The following is an 18,196-nucleotide window of genomic DNA, read 5'->3' as shown; positions in this document are numbered from 1 at the left end:
TGAATTTGAAGGTCAAGTTGGCAAAATGAGAAATGAAAACAGGACCTGCATTAGAATCAATCAATTCTAGAACTGGGGCAATTGATGTCACTTGGACCATGAAACAGGACCTGCATTAGAATCAATCAATTCTAGAACTGGGGCAATTGATGTCACTTGGACCATGAAACAGGACCTGCATTAGAATCAATCAATTCTAGAACTGGGGCAATTGATGTCACTTGGACCATGAAACAGGACCTGCATTAGAATCAATCAATTCTAGAACTGGGGCAATTGATGTCACTTGGACCATGAAACAGGACCTGCATTAGAATCAATCAATTCTAGAACTGGGGCAATTGATGTCACTTGGACCATGAAACAGGACCTGCATTAGAATCAATCAATTCTAGAACTGGGGCAATTGATGTCACTTGGACCATGAAACAGGACCTGCATTAGAATCAATCAATTCTAGAACTGGGGCAATTGATGTCACTTGGACCATGAAACAGGACCTGCATTAGAATCAATCAATTCTAGAACTGGGGCAATTGATGTCACTTGGACCAGGAGCTCATGTGTCTCTGTCTCGGTCTCTTTATCTCTTTCAGTCTCTCATCTCCCTTTCCCTCCCTCGCTTGATCCTCCCTTTTGTTCTCTCTGCACAGCATTTATTTCCCTATTTCCTTTTAAATTCCTGCTCTTTAAATTTTGATTTTCTGGGATGCATTAGTACCGTTTTCATATTAACAATAAAAGTTCATATTTTTACCATCTACTAAAGCACTTAGTGCAGATCCATCTGACTATCTTTCTGTAGAAAAAAATTAAAATTACCAAAATGAAATCAATTTGTATAAACTGTTTTTTTTAAATATCATTTTCCATCAAGGATCCCACCTTTCCATTTCAGTAAATTTTCATTCCATGCGATACCCTGACCACATCAGTTTCCCCAACTGATGACAAGAGTGTTCTGTACAGCTGTTTGTTCAAACCAATATTCTGTCCACGATGATGCACTGCATGTGCTTGTTATGACCCCTCCCTTGCTTTTAAACCAGTAGAGTGATTTTTAAATGATACATATTTGTGGAAGAGATTTTCAGAGCATTTAGACATTGGCAGATTCTTCTTAATGATCAAGACTCTGAGTTTGAACTTAAAAAAATAAAGATTCAATATTAACCATTTTCTTTTATAACGGGTTTTAAATCTGTAAACATCACAAAAATATCAAATGGAGTGAATCAGCCTTCCACATAATGAAATTCACTCTTCTGTACCTAAGGTAGTTGAGTGCACAGTTACTCTATGGCACCAGAGCCAGTTCCAAAAAAAAAAAAAGACAACAAATCGTCTTGGGGTTTTGTGATCCCTACTTTGCTGGTGAACCACACCTTCCTCAAAAGAGGAGATGAGACTTGACCCAGGTCTTTCTCAACCACTACCGTCTGTTCTCTGGGTAGATTCATAAGACAGCACGGCGTCTGGTGCCAAGGTACCAAACCATCTCATCTGAGTGATAGATGCAGACGGTGATGGATCAGCAGATGACCACTCACCGTATACCGCGATGGTCTTCGTGTCTTGCAGGATGGCATTCCCAGCTGAGACCTGCACTGTGATGGTGTTCATCCCTTCAGAAGTAAACTTGAATGCTATGCTTCCCTCCAAGGTGATCAGGGGCTAAAGCAAATGAGGACATAGAGTGAGGGGAGAGATTTTCAGTTACACCCAAGATAGGCACCAACTCTGAACCACCAACAAGCTCCTTAAATTAGCGGAGGCTCTTTCCGGGGCAGCCCCTGTGTGCCTGACTCCACCTATGCCTCCCTATTACCTCGAGTCCAGTCCAGAAAGGGACTACCAGAGAAGAAACTCTACTCATTCCTGAATCTGACGCCTCTCTTCTGCTACAGTCCTGACTCAGGACTGGGGAGATCATTAGGCCTTGCCTGCTGGTGGGGTGTCTCTCTGTTGATAACCTACTCATCAAGCAGATCCCTTAATCCAAGGCAACACTAAAATCAGGCCAAAAGAAGGGGCTCATATGAATCCAGATTTAAGCCAGTCACTGAAAGTGTATAAGCTGCCAGTGCTTCTCTCCAGGGGGCGCTGCTTACATAAAATTACAATGGAACGCGGCGACCGTGGACACCAAAACAACACTAGGTAGACGGGTTTTGGCCTTGTGTGGCTTGGTTTGCTCTGAGAAGCCCCATCAGCAATTTCCTGGAAGGAGCTGCTATAGAAACAGGTACTAATTGGATCGTGGTTTGAGGATTCAAAAAAAAAGATTTGGACCCAGAGGGATGGTATGGGGAGGGAGGAGGGAGGAGGGTTCAGGATGGGGAGCACATGTATACCTGTGATGGGTTCATTTTGATATTTGGCAAAACTAATACAATTATGTAAAGTTTAAAAATAAAATAAAATAAATTAGAAAAAAAAAAAAAGATTTGGATCAGCTCCTGTAATGCAACTGGACACCAGGGTCCTGGGGAAAGGATTATTAGCCTCCTGACCTCCCTCCACTCACTCCCCACAAACAGTTCATTCCTGTCTTTTCTTTAATTAATTCAAAAATCAAAATTTCTTTAACTCCCTGTGTAGCAGAAGGTAGACTAAAGCCCAGCATAAGAAGTCTGCTTAATAGAATCTGTTGAGAATTTAGTTTTCTGCTAAAAGCTTAAAAAAAGCAGCAGCAGCAAATAAGTTATTTAAAAGTTTCACCTCCTAGTACTAGCATTCAAGCAAGTAACACAGATTTCTCTTCTCCTGCGGATAGTGGGCCCAATCTGGACCAATTTGCATGTACAGTTTCAGAAGAAATAAAAAAGGGCTTCTTTTCAGCTGATTTATGTCAGCAGGAGAGGTGAGAGATTCCTTTGACTGTCAGCCACACAGCAGGTCTGGTGTCAGGAGAGGTTTCCTCCCTGGGCTTGTGTGAAATTATGGCTCCAGTTAAAGCCAACACTCAGCTCTGGGGTAGAAAGAGATTTGTATTCACACAAGATGCATTGAATTTGAAGAGCAAAGTTATAAGCAACGGCACCTCTGCTGGAAGAAGATGAAGCTCTCCATTCAGAGCCATTGGTCCGGGGTCCTCTAGGGAAGATGATGCCAGGCTTCAGTTCTACTGCCTTCACTGACATTTGCAAGCAAATTTTAATTTCTGAGGATGGAAGGAGTTCCAAACTGCATCAGAGCATGCAGCCTGGTGTGCGGGGAAGAAAAACCCAGGCAGGCATGAGAAAGGCCATGGATCTGCATGAAGTAGCTGAGTGAGACTGGAAGAAGCCACTTCATCTGTGTCCTCACTTTTCTCATCGGTAAAACAAAGGACTCGGGGTACATGAGATCTAAGGTCTCCACTGATTTTGAACTTGCTGCTGACTTTAGATCACAGGGAGTGTTTGGAGGAAACATAAAGCAGGAAGCTGAGCTAAAGAAGGGGTCGTTTCTGATCCAGGCTGGGGAGTTATGGGGTGGAGGGGCCATAGGGCGGGGGGGCCATGTCTGATCAAGAATAGAGAACAAAGGGCGAGGGGCGGGCTGCACAGACATCTGTGGCTCTTGTCTGTCTGGTGTCCACTGTTCTCTTCTTTCGAGGGCCATTCCCTCCCGTCTCTTGGTCTAGACGGATCTAGGAAGGTTGATTTGAACAGCTCTGTTTCTGCCACGAGCACCATGATCAAGGCATGGCCGGTATTATTACTCTGTTCCAGGACTCCAGTTAGAATTTTGGGAAAGATGGCTCATTTGCTCCACTGAGCTGTGACAACAACATAAAGCTCAGCGTTGCTGCTGAGGGTCACTGCAGAGTAAAGCCCATGTGGAGAAGAACCCTGACTCACAGGAAGGCAGGGGTAAGAGGGAGGGGTGTAGACTGAGAGAGACAGACATACTGAAGGGATGACTGGGGCACTCAGAGCCTGCCATTCCTGAGGTTGCCACAACTCCTGGACTCTTGAGTTAGGATAAGTCATGTCTTTCCCTTTATTGCTTCAAGAGGAGCCACACAGACCCTGCATGGAAAGCCGACTCACCTCAGTGTTGTTCCCGTACCACCACACATAAGTGAGGGTGCCCACTTGGCTGGGCCACAGCACGGCGGTGGCGTTGACCTCTTTGTTCTTCGTCGTGACAAAGGGAAGAGACAGGTGAACATGCTCCAGGGGACCTGAGGCACAAGAGGAGAGGGGAGGCATGGAGAGGGAAGAGCTCTCTCTGCTTTGCCTTCCCTGCTCTGAATTCACAATCCTTCCAGAAGCCTCCAAAACATCAGTCATGTTCCTGGACGGACGTGCTCAGGCGCCACCCCTACTCTGGGGGAAAGGAATATATTGAGAACAATTGTGTCTCCATCCTTTCCATTTACAGATCTTTCTTCCAGGTCCAAATCCTGAGTTATTTCTGTGTAAAAGCTTAAACTGTTACAAGTAACTGATGAAGTCCTTAAAGGAAAAGGAATAATATGAGATTTCACAGGGAGATGCAAAGTGTTTCCAAGAAACCTCCCAGAATCCATGTTGGGTGGGGGCTGGGGATGGCTATTATACAAATCCCCAAAACTTTCTACATGTAATTGTTTTGTATCTTTATTGGATTTTAAAGATGTAAATGTGTATGTTTGTGAATAACTGTGTTTGTGTGAGTGTCTGTAGCCTCCTGGTTAGGTAAGCACAGGGCTGAGCTGAGCCTGTCCAGGACAAAGACAGGCATGAGGGGGCAGAGAGAGAGTTTTGTAGGCCTCAGGTTCTCAGAATGCACTCAGCTGAAAAGTAGGATGATTCTACCTATGGAGGCCCAATGGACCAGAAACTTTAGTCAGATGTACAAACCCACAAAGATAACAGCATCTTTTTCTTGGAGAACCACTAGACCTACCCTGCTGCTGCTGCTGCTAAGTCACTTCAGTCGTGTCCGACTCTGTGTGACCCCATAGACGGTAGCCCACCAGGCTTCCCCGTCCCTGGGATTCTCCAGGCAAGAACACTGGAGTGGGCTGCCATTTCCTTCTCCAATGCATGAAAGTGAAAAGTGAAAGTGAAGTCACTCAGTCGTGTCCGACCCTCAGCGACCCCATGGACTACAGCCTTCAAGGCTCCTCCGTCCATGGGATTTTCCAGACAGGAGTACTGGAGTGGGGTGCCACTGCCTTCTCCGAGACCTACCCTAGGATCCCCTGAATTTCTCAAGTCACTGTTACCAGACAAAATGCATTCTCCTTTGGGGGGAACATGGCAAAAATCCACCACGACCACCTGTATTCATGAGATGGAGAAGAAAGTGGCACTCAGGCCTTTGCGCCTCCTTTAATCACTGTCCCCTCTTCTAGTTGACCATATGACGATTTTCTAAAGTCCTTGACCTCTTTCTCCCTCTATATTCTTTTCTGCTGAGGGATACTATCCACACTCTGACCTTCAACTATGAACCACATGCTTAGGGCTCCAAAACCACCTTCTTGACTCCAGACTCAGTTGTTTATTTGTGCTCAGTCATGTCCGACTCTTTGAAGCCCTAAGGACTGTAAACTGCCAGGTTCCTCTGTCCATGGAATTTTCCAGGCAAGAATACTGTAGTGGGTTGCCATTTCCTCCTCCAGGGGATCTTCCTGACTCAGGGATTGAACTCACATCTCTTGCATCTCCTGCATTGGCAGGCAGGTTCTTTATCACTAGCACCACTTTGGAAGATCTCAGACTCAATTAACAGCCAGATATTCCTATGAAATACACTGCCTCCCCCTACCCCCCACCATTCTGTATACTCCAGTCTTGATGAATAACACCAGTGTTAATCCAGGGGAGCAACCCAGAAGGAGAAAGTCAGTCTTGATTCCTTATTTCTTTGCTGCCCACATCCATTTAGGAAACCACTGATTTGGTTTCATAAATTCTCTCTCAGAGCTCTTTGCATCCTGTCCTCGTTCATACACTATACACCCATCTCACCTGAAGGAGTAGAACTTTCTCATGGAGAGCCAGACATCATGGAATGAGAGTCAAGTGGGCCTTAGGAAGCATCACTATGAACAAAGCTAGTGGAGGTGATAGAATTCCAGTTGAGCTATTTCGAATCCTAAAAGATGATGCTGTGAAAGTGCTGCACTCAATATGCCAGCAAAATACTCATCAGTGGCCACAGGACTGGAAGAGGTCAGTTTTCATTCTAATCCCAAAGAAAGGCAATGTCAAAGAATGCTCAAACTACCGCAGAATTGCACTCATCTCACATGCTAGAAAAGTAATGCTCAAAATTCTCCAAGCCAGGCTTCAACAGTACATGAACTGTGAACTTCCAGATGTTCAAGATGGATTTAGAAAAGGCAGAGGAACCAGAGATCAAATTGCCAACATCTGCTGGCTCATCAAAAAAGCAAGAGAGTTTCAGAAAAACATCTACTTCTGCTTTATTGACCACGCCAAAACCTTTGACTGTGTGGATCACAATAAACTGTGGAAAATTCTCAAAGAGATGGGAATACCAGACCACCTGCCTGCCTTCTGAGAAATCTGTATGCAGGTCAGGAAGCAACAGTTAGAATTGGACATGGAACAACAGACTGGTTCCAAATCAGGAAAAGAGTATGTTGAGGCTGTATATTATCACCCTGCTTATTTAACTTATATGCAGAGTACATCACGAGAAATGCTGGGCTGGATAAAGCACAAGCTAGAATCAAGATTTCCAGGAGAAATACCAATAACTTCAGATATCCAGATGGCACAACCCTTATGGCAGAAAGTGAAGAACTAAAGAGCCTCTCGATGAAAGTAAAAGAGGAGAGTGAAAAAGTTGGCTTAAAACTCAACATTCAGAAAACTGAGATCATGGCATCTGGTCCCATCACTTCATGGTAAATAGATGGGGAAGCAATGGAAACAGTGACAGACTTTATATTTTGGAGTTCCTAAATCACTGCAGACGGTGACTGCAGCCATGAAATTAAAAGACGCTTGCTCCTTAGAAGAAAAGTTACAACCAACCTGGATAGCATATTAAAAAGCAGACATTACTTTGCCAACAAAGGTCTGTCTAGTCAAAGCTATGGTTTTTACAGTAGTCATACATTTCCTTATAGTTGGACTGTAAAGAAAGTTGAATGCCAAAGAATTGATACTTTTGAACTGTGGTGTTGGAGAAGACTCTTGAGAGTCCCTTGGACTGCAAGGAGATCCAGCCAGTCCATCCTACAGAAAATCAGTCTAAATATTCACTGGAAGGATTGATGCTGAAGCTGAAACTCCAATACTTTGGCCACCTGATGTGAAAAACAAACTCATTGGAAAAGACCCTGATGCTGGGAAAGATTGAAGGTAGGAGGAGAAGGGGATGACAAAGGATGAGATGCTTGGATGACATCACTGACTCAAAGGACATGAGTTTGAGTAAACTCCAGGAGTTGGTGATGGACAGGGAGGCCTGGCGTACTGCAATGCATAAGGTCACAAAGAGTCGGACATGACTGAGCAACTGAACTGAAGTGAACTTAACTAAACCTTTCCCCATTCTAATCCACCCTCCTGCTCTGTGTGTCAAAGCCTGCCTCCCTCAATAATACATAAACTGGGGACTTCCCTGGTGGTCCAGTGGCTAAGACTCCACACTCCCAATGCAGGGTGCCAAGGTTTGATCCCTGGTTGGGGAACTAGCCCCATGTGCTACAACTAAAGATCCTATGTGCTACAACTAAAGATCCCATGTGCCACAACTAAATAAATAAAGATTTAAAAAGTAATACATAAGCTAGACCAAGTCCCAGATGGCCCCATCACTTAGAATAAAACATACGGTCCAGGGCAAGTTCAGAGCAAGTACAAAGACTCAGAGGAGGAGGGGGATCTCCATGTTGGAGGAATAGGGAGAAATGGAGAAATAAATGGAGGGAAAGTGTAGAAGACAATGAGATCTCAGAGATAATCAGGACATAGAGCACACTGGCCTTTAAGGCCCAGAAAGATGTATATGTGTGTTTGTGTAAGTTCTTTCTTGCATATGTATAAGTATACATTATACATTCATGCAATGTATAGCAATGACTATGTGCCTTCTCACATAGTTGTGAGAGTGATATTTCTAGAAAGTGATGCTACTCACGTGCTCAAAATGAAAATTTCCATTATATAATAATAATATTAAGATAGCTAACACAGATCTCAAGTTTGTGAGATAGAGAACACAGGCTGAAAACTTTTGGAGGGACAAGTCCTTTGTATTCATCTTTATATATATAGAAAATTGCATGGACAGAGGAGTCTACAGTCCATGGGGCTGCAAAGAGTTGGGCACGACTAAGTGACTGAGCACACACACAGAGATGTGTGCTGCGTGGACAGAAGAGTCTGGTGGGCTGTAGTCCATGGGGCTGCAAAGAGCTGGACATGACTAAGTGACTGAGCACACACACACAGATGTGTGCAGGTCCTGAGACATAGCAGGCGTTGCGGTATTGGCTGAGTCACTGAACAAAACAGGGTATCAAAGAGTTGGACACGACTTAGCAACTAAACAACAAAGTGAACAAAAACATAATTTCCTGTTTCTGCTTTCGTCTGTGTTTTCCTCTCTTTATAGATTAGAGGCTGGGAGACCAGGAGAACAGAACTAATTTTCTGGTGTACAAGCCATATGATAAGAAGTAGTTGATCATAAGTCAGAATTGTTCAATGAAATAATAAAAGGGTAACATTTACTGAGCGGTGGCTGTGTACCACATAGTCTGTGAACGACTTCGTGTTCTCATTTAATCTTCATAATAATCTTATGAAGTAGGCACTATTATCAGCTCCATGCAGAGATGAACTAACAGAGGCAGGTCACCTTCCTTCACTCCAGGGTGTGAACCAAAACAGTTCAAGTTCAGAGCCTGGGCCAGCTGACAAATGCTTGCTAAGACCCATGTTAACAAAAGAGCTATTAAGACCCACTACTTACTGATGACTCAGACATGCTGCAGACAGCGGGACATGCTTGTTACACAGGCTCTTGTTTATTGCACGGCTCCTGCCATCCCTCATCACGTGATGTGCTCCAGCAGGTGCCCTGTCCCACCTGAGGACCTTACTTACACACCTTGCTGATGGCAGCTGTCCCCTCCTCTGTAACACTCCTCCTGACTCCCCAGTCAGAGTTACATGAATCAGCTAGAATGTGAGAACTAGACAAGCTCAGGGAGACCAGCCATTTCCATCCTAAAACGGTTCATCTTGATCTCTCTTGAGCATTCAATAATTTTTAAAGTCCCAAAGGTCAAAATAAGGATAATGTCTGTGTGTCCTCTTAATGACAAATTGAATCTTGCTCCTGAAATATGGTCGTCCCTTCACTCAGTAGTTTCTGCGTGCTGGGTGTCAGGCATTACTCCAGGTGCTGGGACACCTGGCCCTTGATGGTGCTTATGTGTTGTTGAGGGAGGCAGTGAATGCAAGGAGCAGGCCTAGTGAGAGCATGCTATTTTTGATGGGTGGTCAAGCAAAGTCTCTCAGAAGCAATGCCATTTGGCCAGTCACCTGAATAACATGTATGCGTGCACCATGTATCTCCTTGGGAAGCTTCAGGGTAAGGCTAGGGCACAGACCTTGAGAAGGAGGTGGCCTGTCAGGTATGAGGATAGCAGGAAACTCAGCAGGTACTTTAGGTGCTGAAGAATGCCCATGTGTGTTTGTATAACTTTCATCTTGTATATATAGACATACACACACATGCACGCACGCACACACACACACACACACACACATCATCTGTTCATACAGATGTGTGGAATTTAGCTCTCAGGTAGCTAAGTCCTCTTGTTTTTTATCTGTTTAATATACCTGATTCCTGTTGCTTCAAAGCCGAGCTTTCAATTCTCATTTTTCTGCACAGAGGGATCTACCCTAACGGAACCTTGGAAGTGAAACTAACCCCTGGAAGCCTCCCGCTGGCTAGCCACACTCAGCTGAGAGCGGAACAAGCTGAAGGATACAGCTTCCTCGGACAGCTGCATGCAATACACAGCAAGGACAGCAGGTGGCGCTGTATTATTCCTTATGAATCTCAATGTGGCTGGGAGAACTGGGAAAATTGTGTAGGAGTGTTTCTCTTCTCTTCTCTTGTTTGGTCTTCCTGTGCTACAGGTGCAAGTGATTGTGTGTGTGTTTGTGTGTGTGTGTGTGTGTGCGCGCCTCCACGCGTGTGCACACATGCACACGTGATGATCACTCTGAACTGCTTCTAGCATTTGTTCTGAAGATCTACATGTCATATTGCTGTTTGTCTGAAATGCTGGGCCTCCCTGGTGGCTCAGTGGGAAAGAAACTGCCTGCCAATGCAGGAGACACAGGTCCGATCCCTGGGTTGGGAAGATTCCCTGGAGAAAGCAATGGCTACCCTTTCCAGTATTCTTGCCTGGGCAATCTCACGGACAGAGGAGCCTGGCGGGCTACAATCTGTGGGACAAGAGTGGGACACAACTTAGCAACTAAACCAAATCTGAAACATTAAAAAAAAAAAAAACTAATAGAAAAAACAAAAGAAATCCAAATTGTAAAGATAAGATCCTATAACAGAGTATCTCAAACTTCACTGGGCTTGAGGCTCATACTCAGCTGTTGAAGGCAGAGTATGTCACTTTAGGCAGCTGCACTTTAGGCCCTGAAGAATGTCCGTGTGTGTTCATTTAACTTCCTTCTTGCATATATATACATACATACTTACACACACACACACACACGCACACACACACACACACACATCATCATCTGTTCATACAAATGTGCAGGATTTAGCTCTCAGATTGACGCCATACTTCCAGAAATTCTAGTCCGGTAGGTCTAGGAAGGGGATCAGGGCACTACATTTTTATCATTTGATTACAGGGCAGGAGGCTCCTTAACCACATCTTACAAAGCCTCGGTCTGACATTCTCTGGCCAATAAAAGGACCATGTGATAACAACAAAGCTACAAAGGTTTTCAAGAAACTGATCACTTTACCCTAAGCTGGGGACAGAAAGATATCTGTAAAGGACATCTCGGTAACAGGGTAGTTGAGGAGAGAGGGTCAGGAAGTATCGGAAACCCCCCCACCTTTTTTCCACCTCTTATTCTGCAAGTTTGCAAAATCTTCAGTGATTTTTTCTTTTTTTTATGCAAGACTGGCTGAGAGAGGGCAGCTTTCTGAACAGAAATCTACATGTCCTCTAAATTCTCAGTCCCCTGGAGCTGAAGGCAAACCTGGCTGCATCCCAGGTCTCATTAGTTCGCAAGCTAGCAGAGAACAGCGAATGCATTCCCCAGGCGATTCTCGGCTGTCAGGATACAGCAGATTACCCGGCTGCCCCCAGAGAGCCGCCCAGCCCTACGTTACAGCAGGAACATCATCTCCACTTGCTTCTGATGACCTTTGCAAACCAGTACTAAAGAACCTCTGATTTAGAATCAAAGCATATTTCTGAACTGGAAAGAAGAGGTAGTGTGTGTATAAGAGAGGCTGTGCGGCTTTTAGGAAGAGCCCTAGGTACAGGGGAGGAGGACTGGGTGAGAGGGGTGGAGGGCAGGCTAGGGGAGCTGAACTGAGCTTTTGCTCAGAACCCACTAAGTACTGATGCACCTGCTGCATCATAGTGGAAAGTCAAGCTTGGCCAGTTGGCAGGGCACAGCATAAGATGCTTGATAGAACCTTCGGGAAATAAGACGTGCATTCCTTATGTGATGGAGGAGAAAAACTAGCTTCAAAGCAACGCATGACTTGGCCAGGAGTTCAGGCCAGCATCTCTGCTTAACAAGGGCCAGCTTGTGCAGCACCGGCTTCTGTTTTTCCTACAAAGCCATATATCCCTTCTGTCACTGTGGCACTCAAAACCGCCATGCTACCCTCCACATTTCAGATTTGGGGGAATGGAAGTCAATTATGATTTCACCATGACTTCCTCTTAGTATAAAATAGTGTCAAATCACAGTTCTTCTCTAATCTTTGCTTTTACCATCTGAAAGAAAGGCCAAATGTTGCCCAAGATGGTAGATGTGTGAAGATAAACAAAGATGTTCATGTGTGAATGCTAAGTCGCTCTAAGTGTATAAAAATCTTTGCAGTCCTATGGACTATAGCCCACCAGGCTCCTCTGTCCATGGAATTCTCCAGGCAAGAATAGTGGAGTGGGTTGCCATGCCCTCCTCCAGGGGAATCTTCCCGCACAGGGATCATACCCATGTCTCTTACGTCTCCTGCATTGGCAGGCAGGTTCTTTACCTCCAGAGCCACCTGGGAAGCCCTAAAAAATGTTCATACATATGGTAAAACACAACGGATCCTTTAGGAGAGAAGCCCTAGCAAAGCTGTTAGAACCTGCTGGTACTGCTCATGTTGTGGTTTTTAAATATATGTGAGAAAACGGAAACTTAAAACGTAATCCTGCTTCCATACAGTTAGTATAAAAGTTAATTTTTATCCCCAAGACCAGGCTTAGAAGGGGGTCCCCTGATATGAGTCCTGCTTATTCAATCACTCGACCCAAGATGAGTCTGATAAAATTAGAATCAGAACACAACACTTTCCATCACAGATCATCTGCTACTGAGGTTGAGGTCAAATCGCTCAAGCCATTCAATCAGCCTAATGAGACGAAAAGAAATTGCAAGTGAACAAAACAGCTCGTTTCTTTCAGAAATCTTGGCCTCCGCAACCCTTCATCTGGAGCAGAGGTGAACGTGCTCTTTTCCTTCCCGGGATTCAGTAAGCCCAGGAGAGAGTGGGAGAGGGAGGTTCCCTCATGCGATATGACCGTATGTAGGGTGATGAAGAGTCCACAGGGCAGATCAGGGCAGGGAGCTGTGGTTGACTATGGGAGACCCTGAGAAACTGAGATGGCAAGCTGCTGCTGAATTTTAAATCACAATTGACACATGCTTAGAGTCCAGGGATGTTTGATACATATATGGAGCATGGAATATAATAACTGTGATTCTTCAGGAGAGTAGATTTCTAACAAAACCTCAAAGAATAAGCTGTGTGGAATGATAACTGCCAGGTAGGCAACCATTCTCAGCTGTCATTGTGTGGCAATTTATTTTTGTTACTATTAACCAAGGTTTGTGATGTAGTTTTAAAATATTTTGGGCTTCCCTGGTGGCTTAGCTGGTAAAGAATCTGCCTGCAATGCAGGAGACCTGGGTAGGGAAGATTCCCTGGAGAAGGGGAAGGCTACCCACTCCAGTATTCTTGCCTGGAGAATTCCATGGACTGTATAGTCCATGGAGTTGCAAAGAGTCGGACATGACTGAGCGACTTTCACTTCACTTTTAAATATTTTAGGATTACTTCTAGCATATTATCACTTGTGCCCCCACAAATACTGAAATATAGAGAAGGATTACCTCTCAGTAAGCAGCAACTCCAGGAAGACTGTCTAGGACAGCTCAGAAGCAGCAGTCAACAGGAAGGGAGCTTGAACCTGTGTAGTTGAACAGCTGGAGAAATGCCCTGCCTCTAACCTACATGTGCACATTCCTCCAGGATGATGTACAAAGACATGGAGGGGAATAAGGGCTGATGGCTACCTCTGACCCCCAGCCTACGCTGGCACCTATAATAACCTAGTGACCACGGGCTAGGATTCCAGAAGCAGGGAGAACTGAGTCTGAAGCCTGGCCCTACAGACAGTAGGTCTGCAACCTGAATGGACAACTTAAGCTTTCTGAAGTGCACAGTTCTTTGTAACACAGTCTTCCTAGGAGTGCCTACTTGATAGGGTTTTTCTGAAAAGAAAGGTAAAACACATAAAGAGTAGGTTTAGCACAAACCCTGGCACATAGTAAGAGCCTAACAAACATTAGCTGAAAGGGGGAGGTGGCATTGGCATGGGCGGCATCTTGCAGAACTCTGCTTAAACTCAAAGAAGGATGGATGGGTCTCTTCAAAGCACTTGGGTCTTGAGTGTACAGGAGATGAGGATCACGAATGACTGAGAGAGCAGGGAACCTCATACCGAACAACCTCTTGGGGACCTCGAAATAGTCCTGTCCTCCTTCTGGACCACAGAAGCTTAACACAGGGAGTCTACTTGGTGCCTTGTGTAGCCAGTTTGCTTCAGTGGGCAAGGGCCAAGTAAGAGGCATGGAATACCACCCAGCCTTAATACTCCTGACCTAGAACTTGGAATTTGAACAAGACCATTCATATGGAGTCTAACTTTCATTTGAAAGTAAGCCATTTCTCCAGCAAACTAAGTAGATCCCCTATGCCTCTTTGGTTTTTCCAGTGGTCATGTATGGATGTGAGAGTTGGGCTATAAAGAAAGCTGAGTGCAGAAGAATTGATGCTTTTGAACTGTGGTGTTGGAGAAGACTCTTGAGAGTCCCTTGGACTGCAAGGAGATTCAACCAGTCCATCCTAAAGGAGATCGGTCTTGGGTGTTCATTGGAAGGACTGATGGTGAAGCTGAAATTTCAATACTTTGGCCACCTGATGCGAAGAGCTGACTTATTTGAAAAGACCCTGATGCTAGGAAAGTTTGAAGGCAGGAGGAGAAGGGGACGACAGAGGATGAGATGATAGGATGGCATCACCGACTCAATGGACATGAGTTTGGGTAAACTCCGGGAGTTGGTGATGGACAGGGAGGCCTGGCGTGCTGCAGTCCATGGGGTCGCAAAGAGTCAGACGTGACTGAGAGACTGAACTGAACTGATGCTTCTTTGGAGACAACCATACACCCTAGCATAAGAGGCATTCACAGCAAACCTTTTTTACCAAACACAGCTTAGGAGTTACCTTTGTTTCATTAGGAACCCTCTGAATTCCTCAATGGGGAGAAAACTTTAACACGTTTTGAAACTACTTCTTAATGCAGCGTCCTTTACACTGTCTATCCTCTTTTGCTCTACACCACTTTCTAAGACCAAATCATCACAGAGCAAATCTAGGAAACGTACTTAAAAAAAAAAAAAAGGAACAAAAGTCTAACATGTTATTATTAGTGAGATAAAACAAGGAAAGAGAAGAATAAGCAGATGGGGAGAAATCCCATTACTTGTGATAATTTGGATTGTTCTCAAACATCTCTGACCCAAAAAACCCTCAAAAACCCATATTAAATCAACCAGCTCAGCAGGTTGTTCAGGCTCGGCACAGACAAGCAGTATCATCTCTAAGAATCATCTAAAGAGGCAGAATCAGTGCAAGAGAACAGTGTGAAGCAAACCAGAGCCCAGGTCATTCAGTCATGCCCTGGTTTCTTCTTGCTCTCTCTGCACTTGGTTCTCTCAGTCTCCTTTCCTCACCTGCTAAAATAACTAAGGGGCTTCTTCTAGATACCTGATTTGGGGTTATATTTTTCAAAGGACACAATATGTAAGATATGTCATAAACCAACAACAGTAATAACATACAAGTTACATGTAAGTACAGGACGGCGCTGTCAGACCCCAGACTGTTGTCCACCTGCACGGTCACTCGGAAAATGCCCACATTATGATAGACGTGTTTGATCCCATCTTCCATGGAGCTGAGGTTGACATAAGACACTGCAATGCCATCCCCGAAGTCCACCTGGATGAGTGTCCTTTGAACGTCACCCTGAAAGACAATACCAGAGGAAGGGGGGTCAGTGCGTGGCTGTTGCTTCTCCAGGGCTGAGGCTTATCAGAGCCCCAACTCAGGGATAAGGAAGCCTCCACTCTGTCCTGCTGCTGGGAGCCTGTGTCTATGTAACAGGATCCCTGTGAAACTCCCTGGGAGACAGGAGTTTACGAAGAAGGATACTCTCCAAACCTGAAAGGCACCAATTCCCAAAAGTTCTAAGGTTTGGAAAATTGTTTGATTATCAGCTCCAATTTGATATTCATTTCCTCTGAAGGCTTTGTTTACAGTCTGATCATCACATGAATAAAAGGTTTACATACAGTTTTAAAAATTTAGCCTACCTGACACTCTCAACGGTCACTTCCCATGTGTTCAGGATCCCCATATTTCTGTCTTTGTGTCTGGTTCCCTAACTGTGTTGGAGAAAGGACAGGGGGCACCTTGCCTTACACTTTACATGACACCGGACTCAGCCCTATTATTATTGACATTTAAGATAATGATGGCTAATTCTTTTATACTTCAGTGTTTTCTACTATCAAAATGATCTCACTTTATACTTTATGGAATCTCAGTCTGGAGAAAAAAGCAGGCAATGTTTGTCCACTCTACAGATGAGGAAGCTGAAGTGAAAGAAGGTTTAACCATTTGTTCAAGGTTACTGCAGCAGTCTTGGGACTTGAACCCATCTCCTTGGACTTGCATTTCATTCACTATAGGTGGGTTAAGCATTGACAGCTCCTCTGGGCTCAAATCCTGTCATTTCATTAACCAGCTGGATGACTCATATATGTCAAGCAGTCTCCTTTGGTCTCAGTTATCTAACCTGTGAAATGGGCATATTAGTATCTTCCTATCTTAACTCAAAGAGTTATTATAGAAGACATGTGAGTCATCAGTAACCTGTACAATTTGATACCAAAATGAATGACTGTAAAACAATGCAGCTATGAATGATCTGCTATATCCCTTTGAAAGCTTGACTGAAGTCATATGCTTCTAAATTTCCCACAAGTAGGCAGGAGAAGATAAACTCTGCTTTATAAAATCCCAGACCTGCTAAAAAAAAATAGCTTGTGAAATTAGTTGAGATTCTTAAAGAACAAAGTTTCTTAGAAAAACTGACAACACCCAGCATCCCTCACAGATAACACATCCTTTAACAAGTTGTGTGTGTGTGTGTGTGTGTGCGCGCGCGTGCATCTGTTTTGTTAGCTTTCTCCATTTGGGGCAGAGTGGGGGAAGAAAATAAAAAACCTTTGAACTGGAAATGTATTTTCGATTAAGTAAGGTTCATACAGTATCATATTTTTTGAAAAGGGCAAGTTTAAAATGTCGACATTTAAAAGATTAATTCACAGTGAAAGGAAAAGCAGTTCAAATCCTCTGAATCTATGTGACCTACTCTTCAGATCTGTGCCCAGCCAAGCATTGTGTAAGGGTGTACACGGCAGCTAACCCTCTGTAAGTACATGGGCACAGATTCTCCCCTAGGGTGGGAAAAAAGAAACTCCATTCAAAATTCCAAAACAGAAAACCACAAGCCCAGAGGTTGTAAAATTACCTGAATTCCCTTCGCTAATAAATACAAATGTCAGCCAAGCTTGCTGACTTGTCCTTCACTTGGACAACCAAACTGGACTGACCAGTTTCTCATTCTGCTTCTGGTCAGTTTCCTCCCATGTTTTCTGGGTTTTCAATAGAGCTGTTGCTAGCCAACCCTAGGATGGGCATGGAGGGAGAACCCACATTAAAATCTACTACATTTTGGCGGGGATAAGTGTCTCAGGGAAATACCAGAAGTAGCTAGGGTTAACCAGATTATCTATGGAATGACACTAGCAATATGGTTTCTGAGAAAGAAAGAGGTTGAGGGACAGAGAGGGAAAGAAAGCTGCAGGGTTCTTTCTAGAGATAAGAGTGGCCATAAGGTAGGGTTACCAATTGCAAGAAGACAGAAGGGAGGTTCGTGTCTCCGCTGATTCCACTTCAGTATCTGCTGAGCAGCAGCTACACACATGACTGGGGCAAGTACAGCTCTGTCTGTCTCAGATGGAGTCTACCTTGCCTTGGTCTCTCTGTCTGGTGTTCATCACTCTCCTGTGGATCTGGATTTAGACCTCTTGTCAGTTACTTGAAACTCCTCCCAAGTTCTGCCTGGATGTCTACTGTCTGACAGCCTGATAGCATTCCTGGTTCTCCACTGCTGACAATGCCCTCTATCTGGATCACAGGGGAAAGGTGGGAGCTACACAGCGTTTGGGTTAGTGTACCAATAGGGCTGCCTTTAGAGCAGAGGGGCCAGGCTTTGAGAGTATAAGGTCAGGTACGAGGATGGAAGGTCCATCTAGTCAAGGCTATGGTTTTTCCAGTGGTCATGTATGGATGTGAGAATTGGACTGTGAAGAAAGCTAAGCACCAAAGAATTGATGCTTTTGAACTGTGGTGTTGGAGAAGACTCTTGAGAGTCCCTTGGACTGCAAGGAGACCCAACCAGTCCATTCTAAAGGAGATCAGTCCTGGGTGTTCATTGGTAGGACTGATGTTGAAGCTGAAACTCCAATACTTTGGGCACTTGATGCGAAGAACTGACTCATTTGAAAAGACCCTGATGCTGGGAAAGATTGAGGGCAGGAGGAGA

General features: G+C 44.5%; 1 protein-coding gene across 3 annotated transcripts in view; it reads right to left on the bottom strand.

The window, feature by feature from the left end:
• Positions 1 to 18,196, bottom strand: part of SORCS1 (sortilin-related VPS10 domain containing receptor 1) — a 577,390-nt gene that overhangs the window by 40,659 nt on the left and 518,535 nt on the right. For all 3 annotated transcript variants that reach the window (XM_010859390.1, XM_010859389.1, XM_010859387.1), the window contains exons 19-21: positions 15,363 to 15,549; positions 4,038 to 4,171; positions 1,551 to 1,674 (exon numbers count right to left, since the gene is read on the bottom strand). In XM_010859390.1, coding sequence (XP_010857692.1) covers positions 1,551 to 1,674; positions 4,038 to 4,171; positions 15,363 to 15,549 — 445 coding nt within the window. The remainder of the gene's footprint in view (positions 1 to 1,550; positions 1,675 to 4,037; positions 4,172 to 15,362; positions 15,550 to 18,196) is intronic.

The sequence above is a fragment of the Bison bison genome, unplaced genomic scaffold (genome assembly GCF_000754665.1).
Source record: "Bison bison bison isolate TAMUID 2011002044 unplaced genomic scaffold, Bison_UMD1.0 scf7180017864456, whole genome shotgun sequence".
In the NCBI taxonomy this organism is placed as follows: domain Eukaryota; kingdom Metazoa; phylum Chordata; class Mammalia; order Artiodactyla; family Bovidae; genus Bison; species Bison bison.
This window is presented reverse-complemented; position numbering and strand designations above follow the sequence as displayed.